The sequence below is a fragment of the Malaclemys terrapin genome, chromosome 1, assembly GCF_027887155.1.
Source record: "Malaclemys terrapin pileata isolate rMalTer1 chromosome 1, rMalTer1.hap1, whole genome shotgun sequence".
NCBI lineage: Eukaryota > Metazoa > Chordata > Testudines > Emydidae > Malaclemys > Malaclemys terrapin.
This window is the reverse complement of record NC_071505.1, coordinates 43145735-43172354: the sequence shown is the minus strand read 5'-3', so window position 1 is coordinate 43172354 and position 26620 is coordinate 43145735. Positions and strand designations below refer to the sequence as shown.

At 40.2% G+C, this 26620-nt stretch overlaps 1 protein-coding gene across 6 annotated transcripts in view; it reads left to right on the top strand.

Moving 5' to 3' along the window:
* PTPRZ1 (protein tyrosine phosphatase receptor type Z1) overlaps positions 1–23466 on the top strand; it is a 187328-nt gene extending 163862 nt beyond the window's left edge. For 2 of the 6 annotated variants that reach the window (XM_054023303.1, XM_054023320.1), the window contains exons 16-30: positions 1774–1794; positions 1961–2057; positions 3340–3422; positions 4214–4348; positions 7252–7386; positions 8267–8430; positions 10935–11070; positions 14295–14441; positions 15641–15734; positions 16267–16340; positions 17147–17275; positions 18056–18202; positions 20057–20199; positions 21209–21344; positions 22474–23466. In XM_054023303.1, the coding sequence (XP_053879278.1) occupies positions 1774–1794; positions 1961–2057; positions 3340–3422; positions 4214–4348; positions 7252–7386; positions 8267–8430; positions 10935–11070; positions 14295–14441; positions 15641–15734; positions 16267–16340; positions 17147–17275; positions 18056–18202; positions 20057–20199; positions 21209–21344; positions 22474–22614 (1782 nt within the window). In that variant the 3' untranslated portion in view covers positions 22615–23466. Of the gene's footprint in view, positions 1–1773; positions 1795–1960; positions 2058–3339; positions 3423–4213; positions 4349–7251; positions 7387–8266; positions 8431–9146; positions 9231–10934; positions 11071–14294; positions 14442–15640; positions 15735–16266; positions 16341–17146; positions 17276–18055; positions 18203–20056; positions 20200–21208; positions 21345–22473 lie in introns of all 6 variants that reach the window. The other 4 variants (XM_054023311.1, XM_054023328.1, XM_054023285.1 and 1 more) reach the window with 3 other exon arrangements.
* The last annotated feature ends 3154 nt before the right edge of the window (positions 23467–26620 follow it).

Sequence of the window (26620 nt, the reverse complement as noted above, 5' to 3'; positions counted from 1 at the left end):
TTATTAAAATGTTAAAATTGCATCAAAAATGTTTGAAAATATGAACATTCATTGTTAAACACCCTTTGCTTTGTTGTGTTTTCTCTGCCCATTCACAATGTATAGGGAAAAAAACTCTCCTGTGCTTTTTTATTTTTAATTTACCCCATAAACATTTCCTGTATAGACCACAAGACAACACTCAACACATATGGCCTATAGATAGGCTTGGCAGAATTCAATTTTTTGGTCAAGGATCTGGTTTGTGTCTCACCACAAATAGGAAGACCACGTACAAACCAGACCCTTGACCATCCCCCATCTCTATATCCCATTGTTGTCCAGAGACCACAATAGAGGGCATTTTGTCCAGAATGTATGGCTGAAAAACAGCATTTTTACTCATAGCATAGTTGTAGATAGTAGTGAGAACTTAATCTACCTATCTGTTCTTCCAGGTTTATAAAATGCCCCAGAATATGTGCCCTGACTTTCTCTCTGCTCCTGGAGAACTTACAAGATATGCAAGACTTTAAACTAAAGTTATTATCTTTGCAGAGCTGACAGAAGTTAGATTTTTCAGTTTTTAATTCCTATTCCTGTAAAGCAAATCCTATTTAAAACTTAATTTACCAGGTCATTAGGCTTTAACCATGACTAGTAACCACTTCTCTTATTTTTAACTTTTAGAAAGCCTAAAAGGAAGCTTTTTGGCCTTAAAATGAGTCCCAGAACATTACAGGAAGCATGATTGTACTATTTTTAAAGGAATGGAGTTTATAGACTCATAGACTTTAAGGTCAGAAGGGACCATCATGATCATCTGGTCTGACTTCCTGCACAATGCAGGCCACAGAATCTCACCCACCCACTCCTGTAATAAACCCCTAACCTATGCCTGATTGAAGTCATTGAAGTCCTCAAATCGTGGTTTAAAGACCTCAACATGCAGAGAATCCTCCAGCAAGTGACCCGTGCCCCACACTGCAGAGGAAGGTGAAAAACCTCCAGGGCTTCTGCCAATCTGCCCTGGAGGAAAATTCCTTCCCAACCCCAAATATGGCGATCAGTTAAACCCTGAGCATGTGGGCAAGACTCACCAGCCAGCACCCAGTTATTTTCTGTTTAACAAGGTGCTCCTTATAGAAGATTGAGTTTCCTATTTAATTGAAGCATTCCATCAAATAAAAACTTGAATTACATGCTGAGAATACTGTTATGGATTTTTAAGGGCTTGCTCCTGTTACCCTTACTCATTCAAATAGCCCTTACACATGCATTAGGTCCAGTGAGACTATTTGTATGAATAAGGGTTGTAGTTTAGAGCCCGAAACTGGCAGGGTATAGTCACATGAAGATGAAAAGATGCACAATCCTGCTCCCATGGAAATCAGTTGAGGTTTTGCAGTTCTCTTCAATGAGAGTAAGAGTGGGCCTATAAAACTTAACTCAGTTCCTGGACCAATAACTAAAGGCCTCTGCCCTGTCAATGAGATTACTCATGCATAAGTATTTGCAAGTCCAGAGTCTAAGACTGAGGCAAAGTCACTGAGATACATACAGATGTCAGACTTTGTTATGAAAGTTATTTCAAGTTCAGAATGTCTCATTTCTTTTACTTGCATGCATTACGTCAAAAATATTCAACGTTGTTGCTATATTATAAATACATATATTGCATGACCATAATTGTTTTCCATTGTAATCATAATATATATATAAGCACTTCTATCCATTTGTTGTGTGCTGTGGAATTTGATTTCTTTACTTTTTTTGCATTCATTCCCTCATTAGACACTGAAAGAGTTTTACAAGGTAAGGAATTATTTCACTGCATTCTTTTTTTAGCAAAGAACTAGTTGTAAGATATCATAGATAGTTTGGTATACAGTTGTGGGTTTTCATGTTGATTTATTACATTTTAAGACATTGCATGTAAGTTAATATTTATTAAAATAGCATATGCCCATTTTCTTTTCAGGAAATCCAGAGCTGTACTGTAGATCTTGGTATTACTTCAGACAGCTCTAATCACCCAGACAACAAGAATAAGAATCGATATATAAATATTGTTGCTTGTAAGTGAACACGCTTGGTTATGTATTTTAGAGGTCAATGCAGAGAAGTGTACACTTATGTATTATCACGGGGGGCGGGGGGGAATCACACTGGTCTGAAAATTATTGGTCCTGTTCAGCAGAAGTGTTCTGTGAGTTACAGAACAGTCTTTCATATCTTTTCAAGTTATTTCTCTGAAATTCTGCTGCCCTACTGAGCTTTTGATAGTGAAACCTGTGTAGGCCTTCTGTGACAAAACAAAAAGAAATCGGAGACTTCATTACAATGCCATTATAAAGCCAAGGAAGCTATGTTTTGATTACCAAAGTTAATCCATCTTTGAGCTGGAATAATGATGATTTATCCTCTTTAGCAATCTGCAGAATCCCAGGCTCTCTAGTCGCTGCACACGCAGAAATACTTATTTATCAATTTTTTAGTTTGTATGTGCCCCATCACTGGATATAAATCTGTTTCATTAGCTGGGACACATGTTCCAGTTGCTTTGCCCCTCTCCATCACGCTAGTAATTTTTAGCTAATGTGTATATATATTTAGCTCTTTTAATCTTTCTTTAATGTCGGTCCTTTCAGCCTGCTGATCATTTTTGTGGCTATTTTTCTGAACTGTTTCTGGTCTACCAATATTTTTCTGGTAACAAGGCCCTCAGAATTAAATACAGTGTTCTAGGTGCAGTAGCATCAAAGCTGTATAGATAATAGGACCAATTCAGCCTATTTGGCAACAGGAGGTGTAAATTTCACCCCGGAACAAATGAGGTTCACTTCACTTTATTGAAGATTGACCTTAACGGAGGGAAGGTTAGCATTGTTTGCTCTCCCATTCTCCCCATTTCTATCCAACACTTTACTGGAGCACTATCCAAGTGATTTTGGTTAGTGGGAGGACCTGGGAGGTGCTCAGATACTATAGTGATGTGTGGCACTATGAGAATCTATATAGATAGATCTCTGAGGATACATTCTCTGACCATCTAGCCATACATCCTTCCATTGGCTTCAAAGGGAATTGCACAGGTGTGATCAACTTTCTCCCTTCTCTAGAAGATACAGGTTTCTGATTATTTCCTAACCCAAATCCCAGATGTTAGTTTGCATTTCTCCAGCTGAAATTTTGACTGTGATTCATATTTAAGCACAGAATACTTGCATATGGTTGTTGATGTACTTTAGAATAAATATTCTAAAATCCAATTAATGTCTCTCACTGTTAAAGGTTTCCTAAAGAAAAGGAACCATGCTTGCTAGAGTGCTGTGTTTATTTTGACTTGTTTTATTGCAGATGATCATAGTAGGGTTAAACTTGCACAACTTGCAGAAAAGGATGGAAGAGTTACTGATTACATCAATGCCAACTATGTTGATGTAAGTACATTTACATATCTATTCATCTGGTCAGGTATCTCCAAGATAGCTGAGACACTGAGGCATCTAGGTTTCATAAAAATGGATTAATTCTTAAATATATATGCACAAAACAATATAAAAAGCTTCTTTAGTAGGAGATTCTTTAAGGATCTGACTTAAATCCACAAACCATCAACATGAAGATAAATCTCAGATTCTATCTTGAACACATGTTCTTGTGTTCAGTTATTGTAGAGGCTTCAGAACAGCTGATGATTTTTATACCATAAAGTATGTGGTATGGCAGTACAGAGTGAGTATTTCAGTTCTGAATTTCTATATTATTATATATTTGTAATAGATACTTAATTTTTCTATCTGGAATAATCTCATGAGATGTGTATGCCATTCAGATAAGGGTCTCAGGGGGGCAGCATTTTTTCAGTTTTAGTTACCCTATTCTTTAAACCTGTTATATGTGAATGATACTAGTTTATTTCTTACACTAATATAACAGATCTTTTCAAATCATTAGTATGTCAATGTTCTGCCAGCACATAGAGTAATCTAATACACAGTAAGGTATTATTCCTTTGGTTGGAATTTTACACATTAACATAATAATTCCATTTACATTGTATCCGGTACCACAGGATTTATGTGAATGAAATTGTTACAAATAAAAAAATACCTGAAGTTGTGTGAGGTTTTCTATTGTATCCATATATAAAATGTCATGTACTCTACCCAACCGCCTTTTTTATACAAACAGTACGTTAACCAGTGTAATTTCTTATATTTTAATTTAGGGCTACAACAAGCCAAAAGCTTACATTGCCGCTCAAGGGCCATTAAAATCAACAGCAGAAGATTTCTGGAGAATGATTTGGGAGCATAATGTGGAAGTCATTGTGATGATAACTAATCTTGTTGAGAAAGGAAGGGTATGAATCCATTTCTTTATATTATCTACACCAAATGGTTCCTACATATACAGCCTACATACGTTTACAATTTGCGATTAGACTCATATCAAATATTCTATACAAAGCAAAAGTCACAATAATACTTATATACATCTTTCAAAATATAGTATAAAAGAAAATAATATAGACCATTAATACAAATAGAAGCCATAACGCTGCATCTCAGAATCTGTGTAAACACAGTTGGAAATAATAAATAGGATTTTATGGCTAACAAGGTGTCATCTTCTTTGACACTTGATGTCCATCACTGATTAACAGAAAGAAGAGATTTCCAAGGGATTTCCTTAATAAACATACACATTTAATCTAATTAGAAAAGCAACAAAAAACAAAAGTATGTGAGCTATTATAATCTCCAAGCATTATGTGTATGAAAGTAATTATACGTAGCTCTTAAAATTCAATAAAGGTAAAAGCAAGTTTATAATAACCTAACATTATAAGGTTAGCTACATTAACAACCATTTTGGCATTTTGCAACAACTACTGGTCTACCCTCTCCAGGCCCCACAGCTACCCTGAGGGTGAGGTGTAGAAAACATAAAATCATCACTGATAAAATTTGCAGATGACACAAAAATCGGGGGACTGGTAAATAATACAGAGGATAGGGCACATACATAGAGCAATATGGATCATTTGATAAACTAGGCATGAGCAAACAATATGTATTTTAATGTGGCTAGATGTAAATGTATACATCTAGGAACAAAGAATGTAGGCCATACTTATAGGATGGAGGTCTCTATCCTGGGAACCAGTGACTCTGACAAAACATTGGGGGTTGTGTTGGGTAATCATCTGAGCATCAGCTCCCAAAGTCACACTGTAGCCAAAAGGGCTAATGCATTCCTGGGATGCATAAACAGGGAAATCTTGAGTAGGAACAGAGAGATTATTTTACCTCTGAATTTGGAACTGGTGTGACTGCTGCTGGAATACTGTGTACAGTTCTGGTGCCCATAATTCAAGAAAAATGTTGATAAATTGGAGAGAGTTCAGAGAAGAGCCATGAGAATGATTAAAGAATTAGAAAACATGTCTTATAGACTTAAGGAGCTCAATCTATTTAGCTTAACAAAGAGAAGGTTAAGGGGTGACTTGATTACAGCCTCTAAGTATCTACATGGGAAACAAATACATAATAATGGGCATTTCAATCTAGCAGAGAAAGGTATAACATGATCCAATGGCTGGAAGTTGAAACTAGACAAATTCAATCAGAAAATAAGGTGTAGATTTTTAACAGTGACAGTAGTTAACCATTGGAACAATTTAGCAAAGGTTGTGGTGGATTTTTAAATCAAGGCCATTTTTAAATCCAGGTTGGATGTTTTTTCTAAAATATATGCTCCTGGAATTATTTTGGGGGAGTTCTATGGCGTGTGTTATACCAGGACCCTACCAAATTCATGTTCCATTTTGGTCAATTTCATGGTCATAGGATTTTAAAAATGGTAAATTTCACGATTTCAGCTATTTCAATTTCATGGCGTTGTAATTGTAGGGATTCTGACCCAAAAAGGAGTTGTGGGGGGGTTGCAAGGATATTGTAGGGAGGATTGCAGTACTGCTACCCTTACTTCTGCACTGCTGCTGGCAGCGGTGCTGCTTTCAGAGCTGGGCAGCTGGAGACCGGCAGCTGTTGGCCGGGAGCCCAGCTCTGAAGTCAGAGTGGTATTGCCACCCTTACTTCTGCATTGCTGCCTGCAGAGCTGGGCCATCAGTCAGTAACTGCCACTCTCTGGCTACCCAGCTCTGAAGGCAGCAATGCAGAAGTAACGGTGGCATGAAATGGTATTGCCACCCTTCTGCACTGCTGCTGACAGGGCGCTGTCTTCAGAGCTGGGTGTTTGGTCAACAGCCACTGCTCTACAGCTGCCCAGCTCTAAAGGCCACACAGAAGTAAGAGTGCCATACCGCGACCCCCCCCCCCCAAAACAACCTTGCAACCCCCCTGCAACTCCCTTTTGGGTCAGGATCCCCAATTTGAGAAATGCTGGTCTTCCCCATAAAATCTGTATAGTATAGGGTAAAAGCACACAAAAGGCCAGATTTCACAGGGGAGAGACCAGATTTCATGGTCCAGGATGTGTTTTTCCTGGCCGTGAATTTGGTAGGGCCCTAGCTATACAGGAGTCAGACTAGATGATCACAGTGGTCCCTTCTGGCCTTGGACTCTATGAAGCTATGTATAGGGCCACATGATGAGCAGAGCCTGCTTCTCTGGCAAAGGAGGTTAAATTCAGTGACAGTTCACCACTGTGAATTTACCACTGGTCACACCACTATTAATTTCCCCTATTGCATAGCTGTGGTGGAGAAACCAGTAACAGAGACAACACAGGAGTGGAGATGCTGCTAGGAGATCCTTTGCAATCCATGCAGAGGGATTTATCATCCCCTGGCATCTTCTCAGGGTCCTGACCTATTCTGTAATTGTAGACTCCATTTCTCCAAGAGACGGCCATCCCCACACAACTGAGGGAAGAACTGTAGGAGAGGCACCACAAATATGCGTTCCCTTTCTGCAGCTTCTTCTATGTCATGGGGTGATCTGAATTCTTTGGAGTTAATACTTAATAGGCTATTTGGTCAATAGTTGTCCTTAAGGATTCTTTTCTACAACATTCTTGCTTCTGAAGAGAGTGAAAGAAATGCAAAGCCCAACTTTGAGATTCAAAATAAACACCTGCTCTGATAAGGGGATAGCAGAGATAACCAGACACACAGAAAGGGACAAATTCTACCTTTGCTATGTGTCCTTGGAGTTTCCATTGACTTCTGTAGATTATAGTGCCCTTAAATTTGCTCATTTTAACTCTGTAGTTTGACACTGTGTTCTCTCTTTATGGCAGAGAAAGTGTGACCAGTACTGGCCTGCTGATGGTAGCGAAGAATATGGAAACTTTCTGGTCACTCAGAAGAGTGTTCATGTACTTGCTTATTACACTGTGAGGAATTTTACTATTAGAAACACCAAGGTCAAAAAGGTTTGTGATATCCCAAAAGCATGTCTTGGACACAGGGATGTTTTATGATTTTCAGAATCTTGTAATGTCAACTGTTCTGATACAAACTTAGGACGGAATCCTGCAGTTCTTATCAAGGCAAAACTCCCATTGACGTCACAGTGAGTTTTACCTGAGGGTGCTCTAAGTGGGGAGATGATGGCCTCACAGCTGTATAACCACAATCCAATGCCCAGTTACACTTATTAAGGGAAATTGCTATTGAGGCCACATGTTCTGCCCTCGTAGCAAGCATGTTGAGTGCAGCAGTAATACCACCGGCAGGGGACAGGCTGTGGTCATACAAGCCTGTTGCTGTGGACATCACTTAGACTAGTGAGCAGGGGGAATTCTCAGAATGAAAAAGTCTAACAAAAAAGAAGTAGGCTGATTTTAAATTGTATTGCTCAGCAATATTTGCTCCATTTCTAGGGCTAGATGATTCCGTTTAAGAGGCAGAGCTGTTCTGGGGAGAGGGAGGACGTACGCTTCTCTAAGCATCCCAGTGGAAATATGAGCTTGATACACACTTAGACCACTGTAAATCAGGAGTAGCCCGAATGAAGGCAGATCAAAGCCTGGCTCCACTGAAGTCAAAAGCAGCGTGTGTTTTGACTCAATAAAGTCAGTGGAAAAACCCTTTGTGTTTCTAATAAGGAAGGCACAATTCGGCCATTATAGTACATATAACTGTATGATTCGCTACCAGTATTCTTAGGGGTCTGGTGTGCTTTATACTGAATAGTGACTATTCAGTTAATTCAATTGCAAAATAGAATATTAAGTATATAAAGAAAACAGTGAGAAAATGACCTTGCTTTGACTTGGCCTATTTACTTATATAACTTATTTTCTGTTTCAGGGTTCCCAGAAAGGAAGGTCTAGTGGACGTGTAGTTACTCAGTATCATTATACCCAGTGGCCTGATATGGGTGTTCCAGAATATACTCTGCCCGTCCTAACATTTGTGCGAAAGGCATCATATGCTAAGCGCCATGCTGTGGGGCCTGTTGTGGTTCATTGCAGGTGTGGTTTTTACTGCAGTTTTTTATCGCATTGCTTTTTTGCACAAAAAATAATTTTTCAATGGTGTTATAGGCAGAATTTCACTTTAATATTTAATAATTACTGATGAAAGAACACTAAATTCTTTATGTATTAGCTGTAGCTTTTGTAAGGCTGAATAATCAACTGGCCATGCTAGCACTATGAATCACCTAGTGACTGTAAACAATGTGATGCTGCTCTGTGCTACATATATATATTTTTTTTTCAAATTGCTTTTCTTTTTAATTTATTTTGCATGTATATATTGCAGTTTGGGTAGCTAAGGACTTTCCTGATACCTGTATTGCAGTAATTGTTTCACTTCTGCCAAAATATGTATTCTAATTTTTTCAGCTCATATGGTCTTTGGTGCAGGGATGCATTGTAATTTCTAAAAGGAGACTATGCAAAAAAGAAGACTGAATATACTACCTGCTGAACTATAGTTCTGCTGTTTGTATCATTCCTCTGTGCTCTATCAATGGTTTGAAATAGAGGAGAGTTCAGGGGAAACTACTTGAGCTCTGACGGTGCTGCAAGCTTTAGGCAGATGTACTGGTAGTGCTCACTGAGACTGAAGCAACCCAGGGAAAGTTGGTTTAAAATGGCCTACAGGACCTGGGATAACTTCACAGTACCAGTGAATGACCAGATTATTGGAAAATATATAAGCAGGTTCTGGTTTTCTACTATAGTACCTCATCTTTGATGGAACATTTGAAAAGAGAACCTCCTCATGAATTCTGTCCTTCTGGAGCTGAGACTGATGAAGCCAACAGGTAAAGTTGCTATAGAAATGCTGCAAGTTGAAGATAATTTGTTTTGGGATGATCTAATTTTACTGAAACATTTTTTGTACTGGAAAAAAATGATCAAGTTTTCTTTATTATGCTGATATCTCCACCTCTGATTGTTCTTCAGAAGTCCAAAATTGGAGCTTTCCAGAAATACCAACACTGAGATATATTCCAATGGGTTGCAGAGAGATCAGCAATATGATAGCCCTCAATAATTTCTTAACAATGCTAAATTGTATGGCTTCATTCAGACCTCTCCACTGGGTCAAGTACAAATTTCAGGGTTCTAGTTGCAAATAGTTTTATAAACCTCTTGTTTGTTTGTTTCTGGATTTTAATGGAGTTTAGAAGGAATCTCATGGTATGAGACTAACTTCTCTTGTTACCTTTCCAGGTTACACTGAGGTGAAAATACTCTTATTTTTATGAAATTTTACTTAATTATTTTCTTATTTCAGTGCTTTTGTTATTTCATGTTTGTCATTTCTAACAAGGGTATATGGGGCCTGATAATCTTTATTTGTATTTTAATGTGTCTAATAGTTTGCTGCTAACCTGGACCCATTCAGTTTTACATTACTATGTTGGTGCCCAATTCTGCCCTTTTACATACATACAATTCTAGTTGACATAAATGGAATTGTGACTATATAACAAAGAGCAGAATATTGACTTTACAACTCTAACCCAAACTATTCATGAGAAACCTAAACTAACTGTTTATGTATTGAAGTTTTTATACCACATGCATCACTGTGGGATCTAAGACTGTGTTAAATAACTGGATTGTGTTCGGTAATCCAGGGATAAAAAGATAAATTGCTTCAAAGGTACCTCTTTTTTAGTTTCTCATGAAAAGTTTTGGTTAGGGTTATAAGCATAAGCGACAAATTTTGCCTTTGATATGTGCCTGCTAAATTGAATGAGATTTGCACAGGTAAGCTGCATTAGGGCAAAAATTGGTGTTAACATCAGACTATGGCACTATCATGAGTCCTAAAATACTTGAATGCCAATGACCTTCTTACACAATCAATAGGATTTTTATAAACTATTGATCAACTGACCATTGACTAAACTAGGTTGGCTCCCTTTCTTCCTCTTGTTTATTTAGGAAGACTTCACACTTTGTTTGCCTTTCTGGGCTATGTCTGAAGAGCAGTAAGATTTCCATTTGCTAGTGTACTTTCAACAGTTCTGATGCTTCCTAGGATCTTCCTCAGTGCAATATCTCCTTTGAAAGATCCCTAGGCAGTGTCTGAATTTGTAAGGTATGGTAAATGTAGCCTCTTGTCTGAAGGGTCACGTGTATCAGCAGAGAGGATTCTGGGCACATCAAAGCTCTGAAGTGCACCTCCTTCAAAGGATACCTGGAGCATAAGAGGCCTGAAAGCTGCAAACCAACAAGAAGTCACAAGTCTTGTTTAAACTGGGATATAGGGAGAGTGGTTGAAGGAGATGAGAAATAAGTCTTTCCCCTTTAATAAAAGATGAATAGAGAGGAAGGGGAGAGATTCCTCTTCATCACTTCCCTTACACTAAGAGTAACTGAATATGTTATATGTAATATAGGTATGTAAGAGCTTGCATTGAAAAAACTGATATCTAAGGAGCAGTAACTCACCCCACGTGAGTTCTCTCACCCTGCTTCTGACTCAGGTGCATTTTTGTTTGTTTGTTTTACAGTGCTGGGGTTGGAAGAACAGGCACATACATAGTATTAGATAGCATGCTGCAGCAAATTCAGCATGAAGGGACAGTCAACATATTTGGATTCTTAAAACACATACGTACGCAAAGAAACTACTTGGTGCAGACTGAGGTAAGAAGAGAATATGCATTCTGGTAAGTAAACTGAAGCCAGCTTCTGTGACTCAGTTGCCAACAGCACAGATGCTGGGTTCCTCCTCCTCATTTGCTCTGACAGGCAGGATGGTGACCAATCACCATTCAGGATTTTCCTGCTAGCTTTTTTTCCCTCCTTTGCTTTTAGAGTTTGTTCTTGCTCCCTTAAGCAATGAGCAGGCAAGTGACCTCTGCAGCTGGGGCTGGCAACGTTTGCACTTTTCTGGGGGACCTTTAGGCATTTTTGTCTGAGCTCATGTATACAATCGTCAATAGTTCAGTAATCTGGATTGAAGCATTAAATGATATATATAAAAAGGCTATTGTACCAGTGATGCACAAAGATAGGCAGAATGGTGTTATGTCAAAGAGAATGAGTATAAATAGGAAGGGGATAGGGAAGTCTATTTCAGACCTCAAGAGCTGGAGTCAGATGCTGTTGGTGGTTAGATACCGTGGTGATAGATGCCTTAGGCCTTGGCTACACTCAGGACTTCCCAGCGCTGCCGCGGCAGCGCTGTGAAGCACGAGTGTAGTCGCGCCGCCAGCGCTGCGAGAGCTCTCTCACAGCACTGTAAGTACTCCACCTCGCCAAGGGGAATAGCGTGCAGCACTGCAGGCTCTGATTACACTTGCGCTTTACAGCACTGCACTCGCTGCGCTCGGGGGGAGGGGGGGCATTTTCACACCCCTGAGCGCAGCAAGTTGCAGCGCTGTACAGCACCAGTGTAGCCAAAGCCTTAGAAATACTTTAACTAGAGAAGAAAGTAGCTACAAATGACCAAGTGTTAAAATGGTTAAGAGAGGGAACACATTATAGCCATAGGAATTGGGGGCGAGACGCTTATTGTGATAGCAAGGAAGACAGCGGAATAGAGCTAAGTAAGAGGCTGGTTGGAAAATTCTGACCAAGGCTATCATTCCATTCTTAACTCATTCTATGGCTGTAGGAATTGCAGGTCTCTCAGAACAGATGGGGATATGATACAACACCAGCCATGCATAGCATATGAGTATGACATTTCACGGTGCAATTCAGACCAGTGAGGGGCTGTGTCACACCTGCCCTGCAAACTTGGGTACCTCACAATGCTTTGCTGCTGTAGCTCCCACCTGGTCCATTCACATCTGCCAGCATGCAAGCCACACCCTGAGTGTTTGTGTATAGCCACATTTCTGGCCCAGCAACACTGTTCCCAGCAGCCTGTCAGCAAACACCAGCCACACTCTGGCTTCCAGCAGCCTTGGTTACTACTTGCAGGGTGACCCCAATGCACTCCCAGTCCCCAATTTCCTCCCCAAAATGTGTGTTCTGCACTGTCCAGCCCTCTCCTGGACAGTTCAGACATATTAGGTCCATTGCCCCTCTAAGGGGATCAACGTACAACAGTCTGTGACACCAAATGGCGTTACCAACAGAGTGCACAACACTAGATTTGTTTTGATTAAAGAATAAAACAAGTTTATTTAAGTACAAGAAGATTTTAAGTGAGTACAAGTATAAGGCATTAAAGTCAGAAAAAGAAATATAGATAAACACTTCCTAGTACTAAACTTAAACTCGACTTGGTTCAAGGTGAAATTCTTACCACAGGTTTCCAGTAACATTGCTGACCAAGTTTCAGGTCAGGATCTTCTCCTAAAGTCCAAAGGTTGTTTCTTTTGTGTTCTTAGATGAAAAGGAGGAAGATTGATAGGGAGAGATAACTTGAGGTGTTTTTGCCCCTCATTTTTATAGATCAGTCACCCTTCGAAATGCATTTTCCTGAAGGTTACCCTAGTTAAAAGTTCATTCAAACAATAAAGGAGACGTGGTGTCTGGTGGTAAGAGGTTGCACATTGTTTCTTCTCACCTCTGTTTGCTGAAATGCAAATTTTCCTTGTCTCTTGTCTTTCCTCCTCTCCCTTTCTGAGGATCCTGTTTACAACTTATATGTAAATTGAGGTAAACACACATTCCTTTGTTTAAGACCCACTTGACCATTCCTGCCTCATTGGGTTTGAACATGTGCTACCAACATCATTTAGATGGAATTCATAACTTTACGTATAAAGTTGCTATACACATTTCATCATGATATTATTGACCAGTGAGTTATTAGTTTTCAGATAACACCTCACAAGTCATATTTAGCACAAAGATTATTACAATAGTGTGTAGGGTGTGAATACAGGGGTGAATTCAGTCACACCTCCCCCCTTATAAAGCTGCAAGAGGGTTAGCCACTGCTGACTCAGAGGCAGGAAATCAGAGCCCTCTTTCCTGGACAGGTCATCTGCCACCATGTTCTCTTTTCCCTTTATATGCACAATTTCCATATCATATTCTTGGAGAATGAGACTCTATTGGAGCAGTTTAGAATTGGAGTCTTTTATTTTGTGTAACAGACTAATGGAAAATGATCAGTTAATAACCTGAACTTTCTGTTAAAAAGATAGGGCTGTAAATTCCATATCTACCTCCATCGGGTCAGACCTCACAAAATTTAACAGAGGACCTGCCAGTAACTCTTGGGGTTCTATGTTAAGGACGCTATATTAATAGTTCGTACAAAGGTTATTCTAATCCTGTGTAGGGTGTGGCTACAGGGGTGGATTTGGTCACAATGTGATTTTATTGGACTTCTGGGTTTTAATATTACATTTCAGTATAAAGGAACACAGTCTGTTGTGGTCACATCTAAGAGGCCTCCCCCTTCAGGAGCCCATACAGTATACATATGGTATATTTTTGGAAAGCCAGGCTTTGCTGCTGCCATTCAAACAATTAAAAAGATGCTTGACTTCCTGATTGTCTCTACTTACACTGCTCACCATTAGCCAACAAATATCACAGTTACCACTATTATTCCTATTCTAATTATATAGAAGATCTGTGGTACATCACACACCGCTGTGTGGCAAAGACTAATAGATTTTTTTTTTATGGTACCCAATTAATGGAGAGTCATTGGCATAATCAGCAGGGAATTTCTGGCTCCCAGACCCCATCTGAAGAAGTTTTTGGCACATCTTGAGTTCTCCTCAGTTATATAGTTAAATAAAATTTCAACAGACTAAATCATAGCAGTAAGATGGGAAGAATTCATAATCGTATAGAAAGGTTGCTGTGAGCTAACAGTTGCAGTTTAACCAAAGAAGGTGTTCAGGGGAGCAATCTGACAATTGTTAGACGTAAGATGTTTGTTGCTATTTTACTAGGAGCAGTACGTCTTTATTCATGATGCACTGGTTGAAGCCATACTCAGTAAAGAAACAGAAGTTCTTGACAGTCACATTCATGCCTATGTTAATATTCTCTTAATACCTGGACCAACAGGAAAGACAAAGCTTGAGAAACAATTCAAGGTAAGCTTTCATGGATGTCAAAATGAAAAGTGTCAGGGCAGTGTCATTGTTATACCCTGACCCATCACAAGTAAACAATGGCTTGAAAAGTCTGAGACTAGATGAAGTCACTGATTGTACCACAGCTTTCCATTAGTTTTCTCTATTCATAACTGCTGAGACTAGATCTAGAGCAGCACAAAAATACATAGCACGTGTTGGGTAAAAAGACCTAATCATGAACTCTACCTCAAACAAGCCATGTTTTCAGAAAACCAGGGCTGGAAACACAATCTAAAAGGTGGATTGGGCCAGATTTACTGAAGCGTCCCTGCTAGAGGGGCCCCAGTGGCAGAAAGACTGCCTGGAAGGGGTTGTAGTGGCACAATCTGAAATCTGCTTTGCAGGGTAGGCAGAGCCAGCCAGCACAGCCCCAAAAGTAGGCAGCACTGGCTGGGCTGGAGGTGTGGCATGGAGAAGATGGGGGATGCTCTGATTCAACACACCCCTACTACAGCCACTGCCTTCGTGGCACCCAGCTGTAGTGCTAGTGGCTGACACAGGTTTGCTAGTTGGGGTGAATCTGGCCCATTAAGTGAGAAATTTGCCTTTTTCAAATGAATTTTAATTCAGGAAAACAAATCCCACCTTTGTACTTGCTGGGTTATGTGGTACACCTGAATTAGTGATCTAATTTACTAGCGAACATTACTCACACATGCACAGTACTAGCATTTCTCTGATATAATTAACAACTGAGTAGGAATAAACCAGGCTTATTAATAGGAATTCACAGTTCGTCTCACTCCCCTGGGTAGGATGAGCTTGTAATGCTGCATAGTCACTCCCTGGGGGAAAGCAGAACCTCAGATTGCTCAACAATGACCCTTTCGGAGAAATTAGGAGTTGGTGAGCTCAGAAGGGAATCCCCTAACAGTGCTGCGTAGCTGAAAGTACGTGACAGGCTGGATCGCAAGTGCAAATGGGAGGAAACGTTGAAGGCCAAATTCTAACAAACCAAATAATATCAGAGAGTGGGTGTTTCCCTCACTCTTCCTTTCCTTTGAAAGCCAAAATTATTAGAGCATTTATATTACAAATGTGAATGACTTGATCTAATTAAGACATTACTGTAAGCTGATTTTAATATAACTAACTCTACAGTTCATCTCTATTTTCTTCATTGTACAGTAACAGGATTCTTTCCCCTATTGTTTCAGCTACTGAGCCAATCTAATATACAGCAGTGTGATTATTCTACTGCACTGAAACAGTGTAACAGAGAAAAGAACAGAACTTCATCAATCATCCCTGGTAGGCTTGTTCAAATCAGTTGCTTTCGATGGCTGTGGGGCAGAGGGTCCATGATTCCTGTAATGTAATTTTAGTGAAATAATGTTTCACACTCAGGACTAGTTTACACTAGAAGTGCTACATCAACACATCTGCACTGATGCAGCTGCACCGCTGTAGTGTGTCTGGTGAAGATGCTGTATGCCGACAGGAGAGAGCTCTCCTATCAGCACAATTACTCCCCCTCCGCGAGAAGTGCAAGTTATGTTGGCGGGAGAGCATCTCCTGCTGACATAGCGCCGGTGTGCACAGCATTTAGGTCGCTGTAACTTGTGTCACTCGGGGGTGTCTTTTTTCACACCTCTGAACGACATACATTATATCAACATAAGTGGCAGTTTAGACCTGCCCTAAGTAGCCACTGTTAGGAGAAGAAGGTAGAGAGCTGGGTGATGTTTTATCCTGTTTGATGGATCTTTATTTTATTATCATTACTATAATACATGAGCCAGACAGTACAACATATAGACTAGTTCACAACTTTCTTTTACAGTGGAAAGATCTAGAGTGGGTATCTCATCACTAGCTGGAGAAGGTACAGACTACATCAATGCTTCCTATATTATGGTAAGTCAAATTGTCTGGTCTGCTGAAAAATACTCTATACTGCTATATATATTTTTAGAGTTGACAGATATCTGCATGCTAGTGGCACCGTCTTTATTTTGAAGGGATTCTCTGCTTTCTCTTTCATTTTTCACATTTTCCATTCTTCCCTGGTGGGTGCTGCACTGGAATTGTTTTTAAGTCCACTCAAACACATTACAGTTTGACTCAGCATACAGTAAGAACGCACAACCCTTTTAAAATAGTACAATTTAGCACAACTTATGGGCGAGATTCAAAGGTTAATGTGTTTGAGTGGACTTAAAAACAATTCCAGTGCAGCATCCACCAGGGCAGAATGGAGTGACAGTTGGCAGGTATGTCTGGGCTTTCTTTCATAGAGCAGGGAAGTTATAATTAATGCTAGAGGATTTCACAGAGAGAAAGAATAATTATTTTAAGAAATTGAATTTATTCTTTTGCTGCGTACCCCGAGTCCCTGCAGAATCCTGGCTAGGGCAGAGCAATCAGTACATATGTCTGGGCTAATACACATTTTTATTTTGAGTTGGCAGTTCACCATTAACGCTCTGTTGCTTGCAATACATTTTTGGGGTGGGGGAGGGAACTTGAACATTTATTTTTTGTTTTTTATTGGTTTTCTCCTTTTCTATTTGACATACATTGATTTCTGTTCCTGGGAGTCACATGAAATACAGGCCAATCTAGCTCTGTTTTTTAGACTTCCATCTTTGTATAGTGAAAGCTTCATTTAAATATATATATTGTTGGACATCAATTCTCAGACTGATGTTTTTGTTTTGCAGGGTTATTATCAAAGTAACGAATTCATTATTACCCAGCATCCCCTGTTACATACCATCAAGGATTTCTGGAGAATGATATGGGACCATAATGCTCAGCTAATAGTCATGCTTCCTGATAGTCAGAACATGGTAAGATTGATGGCTAATTGTTGTGGTTTGATCCAATGTAGGCTATAATAGTATCCTAATTTAAAAACACCAAACAGGTCAACACAAAACTTGGATATGGAATCTGAGACTCTACCAAATACAGTTTTTAAAAGAATATGATAGTACTGATCTGAAACATATGGGAAATCAGCTTGTGTTATTCACTGTGGGCTAATTCTTGAGGCCTTATTTGGGCAAACTCCAACTGAAGTCAATAGTAGTTATTCGGAGTAAAAACTGAGAGAGATGCTCAAGTGTTGGAGCTGTATGTATACATTAAGAATGAGCTAATGTACTCTTCAATGATTAGTGGCATATGCTATAGAAACATCTAAGGGTTTTCATTTTTATGTTTTGGGTAAGACCTGAGGAAAGGGAAGGTGACTGTGTATGAGTGTGCATTTTGGAGGACAGTCATGCAAATGCTTGAGAGAAACTTCTGTGTCTGAGAAATAGCTGTGAACACGAAAATCTACAGTCTTACTTTCTCTGCAAACAGTTCATAAAGGTTATTCTTTTCATAAATGGGAAAGACTTTTAAGTTAGCCTTAGTGATCAGGGCAACTTCTGAGAACTGTAAATAATTGTGCCTGCAAGAAAAGACATTTTTAATCCTGTCAAATTTAAATTCATGAATTGAACTTTAAGACTGTCACTTATATACATTTTGCATTATTTCTCTACCAACGCATCTACATTGTATTGTTTTATTTTGAGAACTGGAAAGAAAATTACCTAACTTTGTGGCCTTTTTTTTAGGCTGAGGATGAATTTGTTTATTGGCCAAACAAAGATGAGCCTATAAATTGTGAGAGCTTTAAAGTTACTATGATTGCTGAAGAACACAAGTGTCTGTCTAGTGAGGAAAAGCTTATAATCCAAGACTTTATTCTAGAAGCTACACAGGTAACATCATTAAAGTGGTACACTTGTGGGGATTTGATTTGTTGAAGTTAAATTGTAAAGGTTTTAACGTTAAAATAAATAATATGCGAGGTCCTTTAAACACACAGGCCGGGATCCACAGAGGGACTAAGGCATTGGACCCCAGAGCTTCACAACACCGAATTTTTATGTGATTAGAAAACACTGGAATAAACTTTGATCCACAAAGCTTTAATTAGGCACATAGGCTCCCTATATAACAAATGGGGAGAGGTAGGCAGCTTAGAATGTGATCCCCAAAAGCCAGCACAGTACGTGGGGAAAGGCCTAAATTAGCCAATGGAAGATGCTGACGAGAGAAGTGTATCCTAAGCCTCATCCCTCTCGCAAAGATAGGTGCTGAAATCCGGGGTGAAGGGAGATGCCTGTCTCTGGGGGAAATAGGCAGGCAAACACCTATCGTGCCTTGCAGACCCGAGCTGGTAAGCATGCTCAGAGGCTGCCTAGCTCCACACACAACAACCAGGGGGAGTGGAGAATAAACTCGGATTCCCTAATACTGTTTAGTCCAATGGTTGGGGTACTCATCAAGGATGCAAGAGACCCCTTGGTTCAAGTCCCCAATCTCCCTGATAAGAAGAAGGGACTTGAACATGGATCTGGCACCTCTCAGGAGAGTACGCTAATCAGTAGACTACATAGTGATTCTCACTTTTTCTCTGGCCCAATTAATGTTTCATTATTCAATTGTTTAAGTGGAACAACTTCAGTAGGAGAGCTTGAGGGAGACCCATATTAGACTAATCCATAGAGCAGTGACCAGATCACTCACCTAATAGGTACTTAATCACTCTTCAAATCCCTTCTATCAGATCTTGATCTGGTGCTCTCCCACATCCCAGGTGAGCTCCCTAACCACTGGGCTGAAGGATATAGGGGAGCCCCAACACCCAGATGTTTTGTGCTAGCCGGTCTCTGAGTTTTACCAGACAGGGCCCTGTAGGCAAGATAGGTGTGTGAATATGTATCTCCCTCCAGTTTGTGGATCGCTCAGGCAGGAGATAGGTTCCGGATGCCCAGAGTAAGGGCTAGTATACACTGGGAATTTATGTCAGCATAGCTTCGTCTCACAGGGGTGTAAATCTGGGGATTAGGCACCTTAATAGCTTTGTGGATCCAGGACATAGATTGTAAACTCTTTGGGGATAGAACATGTGTTTCTATGTGTGTGCAAAGTAATGAGGCTTTGCTCCCACTAGGGCCTTTGCATATTATAATACAAATAATAAGTAATAGTAATTGCATGAATGAAACGCTATAGCATCAAGAACATAGACACTAACTACACATACAGAGACACCAAAACTGCCTTGTTGTTTTAATCATACAAATGCCCTATTAATTTTCATAGAAACATCATAGAAATTCTAGGTTAAATGTGGTTGTATTACCAAATTAACCCCAGGAATTTAAGGGATTAGTCCTGAAAGACTGAGTACTGAGCACCCTCGCCTAATCCATTGACTTCACCCTACTCACATGCTTAATTTTGAGCATGTACATAAGTGTTTTGGTAGAGCTCAAAGTCAATACCTTGCAAGACTCAGTTCTTAGGGTTTAATTTAAGACTCGATATATTGGTCTTGAAAAAACAAGTCACATTTTTGCTAGGTTATTTGTGGAGCATCTGTTAGCTCATAAGAAACTCCAATTTCCCGTTGTAATAGAGAAAAGGAAGAAAATTGTAGAAATTATTTTGTGTGTGTTAGGCATTGACAGTGTACACAACTCTCCACAAGACACCATACAAGAGCAGTCCTTTCTTTGAAGAGCTAGATTTATGCAAAACTATTAATCATGACATTTTCCTTTTAGGATGACTATGTACTTGAAGTGAGGCATTTTCAGTGTCCAAAATGGCCAAATCCTGATAGCCCTATTAGTAAAACATTTGAACTTATAAGTATCATAAAAGAAGAAAGTTCCAACAGAGATGGACCCATGATAGTGCACGATGAGTAAGCATTGTAACTTTCGCTTTGCTTTGGATACTACATACATGGGCATTAGCCCACCACACGCATGCTAATTTCTCATAAAGAGCCTGACCCATTGAAATTAGGCCTAAAGCATATAGAGAGAGCAAATAATAAAAGCAGCAGAACCATCCTGTTATTTTAGCTGCATCAGCAAGAGAAACATTTAACTCAGCATCAAGAATGTTCTCTTTTTGGGTCTTTGTTTTTTGATAATCTGAAAAATGAACCAGTGTCCATCCAATGGAGATTAAATAATTTTGTGTCATTCTTTTAGTATAGTGAGAAGTAAATACACAATTTAGACACTGGTCTTTAGAAATCACTATGGGTGAGATCCTCACCCCTGCTCTGGCCCCTTTACCTTGGGAAAAAGTGCTAGAGCAGCATAAAGGAGCACTAAAAAGCTCTGGTTCTAGCTGTGGAAGGATTCTCTCGGTGCAGGCACTGTAGAGACAGCCACAAAGCTGCCTCCTGAGGACCCCCTCAAGCCCTGGGGCAAGGGGTCTGGCAGGAAAGGCATGGGAGCAAGAGGGGCTTGCCTTTGGGCTGTGTTGTGACAGTGCTGCATCGATTCCTGGTTGTGTTGTTGCCCACAGGGAAGTCCATGAAGGCTGCCATAAAACAGGCCAGAAGGGTGTCTAAATTACACTGCTAGCCTTGAAGCAGCCAAGGATCAGAAGGGTGCAAAAGCAGCATAAAGCCACCATAGTGGCCACCCTCCCTATGTGCTGTACTTCCTAGAGGTGCAGCACAGAATGTCACATAGGGTGACCAGATAGCAAGTGTGAAAAATGGGGACAGGGAGTGGGGGATAATAGGAGCCCATATAAAAAAAGCCCCAAATATCAAGACTGTCCCTATAAAATAAGGACATCTGGTCACCCTAGTGTCACCCTATGCATTCAGAGGGCTTCTGCATCTTCTCCATCTGTGGGAATATGACCCAGTTCATACAAATATTTCTTTTGTGTGTTTTAACTTTCAAAAGGCATGGAGGAGTGACAGCAGGTACTTTCTGTGCACTAACAACACTCATGCATCAGCTGGAAAATGAAAGTTCCATGGATGTTTATCAGGTAGCTAAGATGATAAATTTGATGAGGCCAGGAGTCTTCACAGACATTGTAAGTAAATAAGCCCAATGTGTATCTTTTTTCAATATATGTAGCATCTTTGGCAAAATTAGAGTTAGAGCAGCAAAACCACATTTTTCAGTGTGACTCTCTTCATTGGTTAAAGCAAAACTGTGTTCCAAAATAAAGTGTTCATATGAAGAACTAAATATATTAAGCCTACTTGATAGAATATTATTTAATAATTGTCAATCAGAAAGTGCAGCACTTCCTATTCCGTTACAAAACGTGCACTATAATCTGCAAATTATGGTTTGATTTCACCAAGGAATACATGCACACTCCCAGACAGACCAGGGCTGCCCAGAGGATTCAGGGGGCCTGGGGCAAAGCAATTTTGGGGGCCCTTCCATAAAAAAAGTTGCAATACTATAGAATACTATATTCTCATGGGGGCTTGGGGCAAATTGCCCCACTTGCCCCCCCTCTCCCTCCCTCTGGGCGGCCCTGAAGTAGACTCTTGAGTGATCACCTGAATATTTCTGGTATGGTTAGGATCAATTGTTAGTAAAAGTTTACTACTACTGCCACTGAGACCCTGATCTTTCTTGATCTATTGAGTGATCACTTAAGATCAATTTCACTGTGGTTTTGGAAAGGGTATAACAGTATTAGATTACAAATCTCCAGTGAAGTCCATGTAGGAACAGATACAGATTCATTACAGAGAGGACAATTGTGTGCTGAATTCTGCTATCAGTTACACCAATGGAAACCTAGAGTAGGTTCAGTGTCCTTACTCCAGAGTTACGGGAACATTTCACATTATGGATGAAATCTTGGCCCTGTTGAAGTCAATAGGAGCTTTATCATTGACTTCAGTGAGACCAGGATTTCATCCCCTATATTAAAAAAAAATGCACAAGAAAATATTCTCCCCTGGAGCACCTGCACAATAGCCATTGATACGGAGTTACATACTGTATGCAGATGGGGGCTATTTGTCACAGAATTAACACGTCAGTTAATGAGTTACACACACTAGACTGCAGGGGGGGCTGTATAGCACCAAATTGACTCATCATCAGTTGCTAAATTATTTTTGTGTAAAAGTATTACAAAATAATCTAACATTATTATTTAGAGCATCACATTGAACGTATCCTCTTTTCTTCTGTAGGAGCAGTACCAGTTTCTGTACAAAGCTATCCTAAGTCTTGTTAGCACAAGACAAGAGGAAAACCCTTCTGCATCCATGGACAGTAATGGCACAGCTTTACCTGATGGAAATGCAGCTGAAAGCTTAGAATCTTTAGTTTAACTAACACACACACACTCCAGTCATCCCTGGAATTTAGCATTGTTGTTTTCATTTTTAAATTATGCAAGGAGAAATCTGTCCAGTTATTATATGATCTGTTCCCTTCTCCTGTTCAAACAAACAGTTATTTTTGTGGCATATGATTTTACTTCCGAACTCACATCATTAACAATGTGTGCCTTTTTTTGAAAGATTTCTTGTAATACATTTGTTACGTTTGGACTAACTTGACTGAATTTTACAGTGTTTCTAAGAATGAAATTGTGGTATGTTTTTCAGTATTAGTTTTCAATTTGTCTGGCTTTACATTTAAAATTTATCATATTTATAGATGGTAGGGGGGTTCTCAACTACAAATAAACATGTCATGTTTTTAGTATCCAATTTACTTGCTGTATTTATAGCAATCCATATAACTTTTAATATAGTAGAATGTAAATAAAATACTGTTCTCTATAATATTCAACATTTTAAGACTGCAGTAGATACTTAGACTAGTAACCTGATACTTACTGTAAATACTTCTATAGTGATTCCATGGACCAAATTTATATTTATAATTGTAGATTTTTATATTTTACTACAGAGTCAGTTTTCTAGTTCTGTGTAATTGCATTGTTATAATGATGTAGTTCAGTATCTGTTTTTATTTTAACAAAGTCTCCTGGTATACTATTGTGCATCTTCGGTGATTAACCTTCATATATGTGCATGGAATTTTAACTTTTTGTGGGAAATATAAATTCAGTTGTTTTGAAATGAGAAGTTTTTATGAGAATAACATCTGTACTTGGCATTGTTTTAATTGTTTTTACCTAAGGCATTGAAAAAATAAATATAAATATTCCAGTCTATGCCTAGCACAGTAAACAATGTGCGTCATCGATACTGAAGACATTTTACTCATCAAGAACAATACTACTGGCTCAAGGCCATGTTAGAAAAACTTCCTATGTGAATTTCATGAGTGCTAAGTTCTGCCCTGCTTCCTCCAGGCTGGTTTTGCCCCATCCTGTTGTGATTGAGCTCTCGTGAAGCTAGTGTAACAATAACCAGTTTACTTTGACACTGTTGGTTTTAGATTTTTAGGGGGTATATTGGGATCTGATATGAGGCTAGGCAGAAATGCTGTGGCAATGAGAGGGGAATGGATTTTAGAAGCAGAAGAAGATCGACCTACTTGGACTTGGAGCTCTTCGGAGCACTGTGGGAGGCCTTTGTACACGTGAGGAAAATAGAAAGGAGCAGAACCTCTGGCAAGGCAAGTGTAAAAGGATAATTAGGCAGGTCAAAAAAGGATTTGAAGAGCAACTAGCAAAAGACTTTTTAAAAAAATGTTGGTGTTAGTTTTTAAGTACATCAGAAGCAGGAAGCCTGCCAATCAGTGGAACCACAGGACGATTGAGGTGCTAAAGGAGTACTCAAAGGAAGATAAGGCCATTGTGGAGAAGCTAAATGAATTCTTTGCATTGGTTTTCACTGCAGAGTATGTGATGGAGATTCCCAAGCCTGAGCTATTCTTTTAGGTGACAAATCTGAGGAACTATCCCAGATTGAGGTGTCATTAGAGGAGGTTTTGGAACAAATTGATAAACTAACCTTAATAAGTCACCAAGATCAGATGATATTCACCAAAGATTTCTGAAGGAACTCAAATATGAAATTGCACAATACTATGTGTGGTATGTAACTTATCACTTAAAGCACCTTCTGTACCAGATGACTGGAGAATAGCTAATGTGGCATCAATTTTTACAAAAGGCTGCAGAGGTGATCCTGGCAATTACAGGCCAGTCAACCTAACTTCAGTACCAGGCAAATCGGTTGAAACTGTAGTGAAGAACAGAATTATCAGACACACAGATGAACACACTATGTTGGGGAAGAGTCCACACAGCTTTTGTAAAGGGAAATCATGCCTCACCAGTCTAGGGTTGCCAACCCTCCCTGTTTCACCGGGACTCTCCCAGAATCAGACTCTATTTCCCGGAGGCTACTGACAGCAAACGGGGGGATTCTAGGCTACTAAAAGTCTAGAGGCACAGCGAGGCTAAGGCCCTGGCCCCACGCCACTCCCAGAAGCGGGCGGCATGCCCCTGGAGGGGGCTCCGTGTGCTGCCCAAGCGCCAACTCCGCAGCTCCCATTGGCCAGGAACTGCAGCCAATGGGAGCTGTGGGGATGGTGCCTGCAGACAGGGTCAGCACACAGAGCACCCTGGTCCCCCCGCAGGGCCCACAGAGATGGGGGAGGACCTGCCTTAGCCCCGCTGTGCCACCAACCAGGAGCCGCCCGAGGTAAGCATTGCCTGGACGGAGCCCATACCCCTCACCCATTCCTGCACCCCAACCCCCTGCCCCAGCCCTGAGCCCTCTCCAGCATCCAAACTCTCTCCCAGATCTTGCACCCTGCATCTGCTCCTGCATCCCAAGCCCCTGCCCCAGGCTCAGCCCAGAGCCCCCTCCCACACTCCAAACCCCTCGGCCCTGGACCAGAGCCCTCAGCCCAACCCCCTGCACCAGCCCAGTGAAAGTGAGTGAGGGTGGGGGAGAACAAGTGACAGAGGGAGGGCAGATGGCATGAACGGGGCGGGACCTTGGAGAAGGGTGGGCATGGGCAGGACCTCAGGGAAGGGGTGGGGTAGGGGCTAGGGCAATGGTGTTTGGGTTTGTGTGATTAGACAGCTGGCAACCCTACACCAATCTATTACAATTATTTGAGGGGGACAACAACCGTGGACAAGGGTGATCCAGTGTATATATTGTACTTAGCCTTTCAGGAAGCCTTTGATAAGGTCTCTCACCTGATTGTTGGCCCCTTCCCCCCTACTCCCAGAAGCTCAGGGGGAAGAGGCAGACAAAAGTAAGGGCCCTGGCTTTCAGCACCCACACTATTAAAAGTGTTCCTGCGCCACTGGACTCATTGATAAAAATTTGTCTTCAGCTTCTCTCATTTATTGCCTACAGTTCTGGAGCCTTAACATTGTCTTAGTCCTCCAGCAACGGGGAGTCTCATTTTATAAGAACTCACTTTGAAATAGTTGTACATCAAAGGATGCTACAGAACTTTGAGTGCACAGTAGCAGGATTCCATATGACCAACTAGAACACAGCAAGCTAGAGTACACCCTGACTTGCTGCACATAACTGACCACATAGACAAGTCCTAAGTAGAATGGATTTTCCCAGAAAATTAGGCAAACTCATTCATTTTGCTGTAGAACATGTAGATGAAATCTCAAGTATGAGTGGATGACCTGAATCAGTCAAAACAAGACAATGCATAATTTGTCTTCTAAAATTGTGCCAATGTGTTTATTCTGTTAAATCCCATTTTCCACTTGACCTCATCTGCTTCTATAGTTATGCAACCCCCTGCCTCCTTAATTCAAAGGGTCAACCAATTGCACAAATAACTCATATGGAAATAAAGGAGCCTCTCTTTGTGAACCAGGTTGCTTGCTGCTAAGGTTATTCTGGTTCTCTTGAACTGTTACTTGTCATATTTGTACATTGCTAATTCTAGGTTAGGTAGGAAATACAGCTTAATAGGGTACATTGTGTGTGTGGAGATGATGCAGTATTATTTATATGGTTTTAGCCATGTTGAATGTCAGAGAATGTTTTTAAAAACCAAATCTAACTTATGTTTGTACAGATACTCTGTAGTTTATGCATGTTGTCTCTTCATTTGATAAAATGAAAGAGTTCCACGTATATTGTACCTGATCACACCCACAAAAATACACGTTAATTTATAACCTTGTAAAACTCCATAAATTGCATCTTTGCAACCCTCAGCTGAGCTGTATTTTAAAGAAGTAGGATATTCCTTCTTTGCCAGAAGACATCTTCCTCGAAGGGGCCTGGGCAACTGGATTCTACTTCTTGCAAAGCACTCAAGTGCTTGAAATCTTTGCATAAGCAGTTCAAACAGGGAAACTATGGAATTTAAGGCTCTCTTCTTCTGTTCCAACAACACAACCAAAATAATTTTATTTCTCTTAAT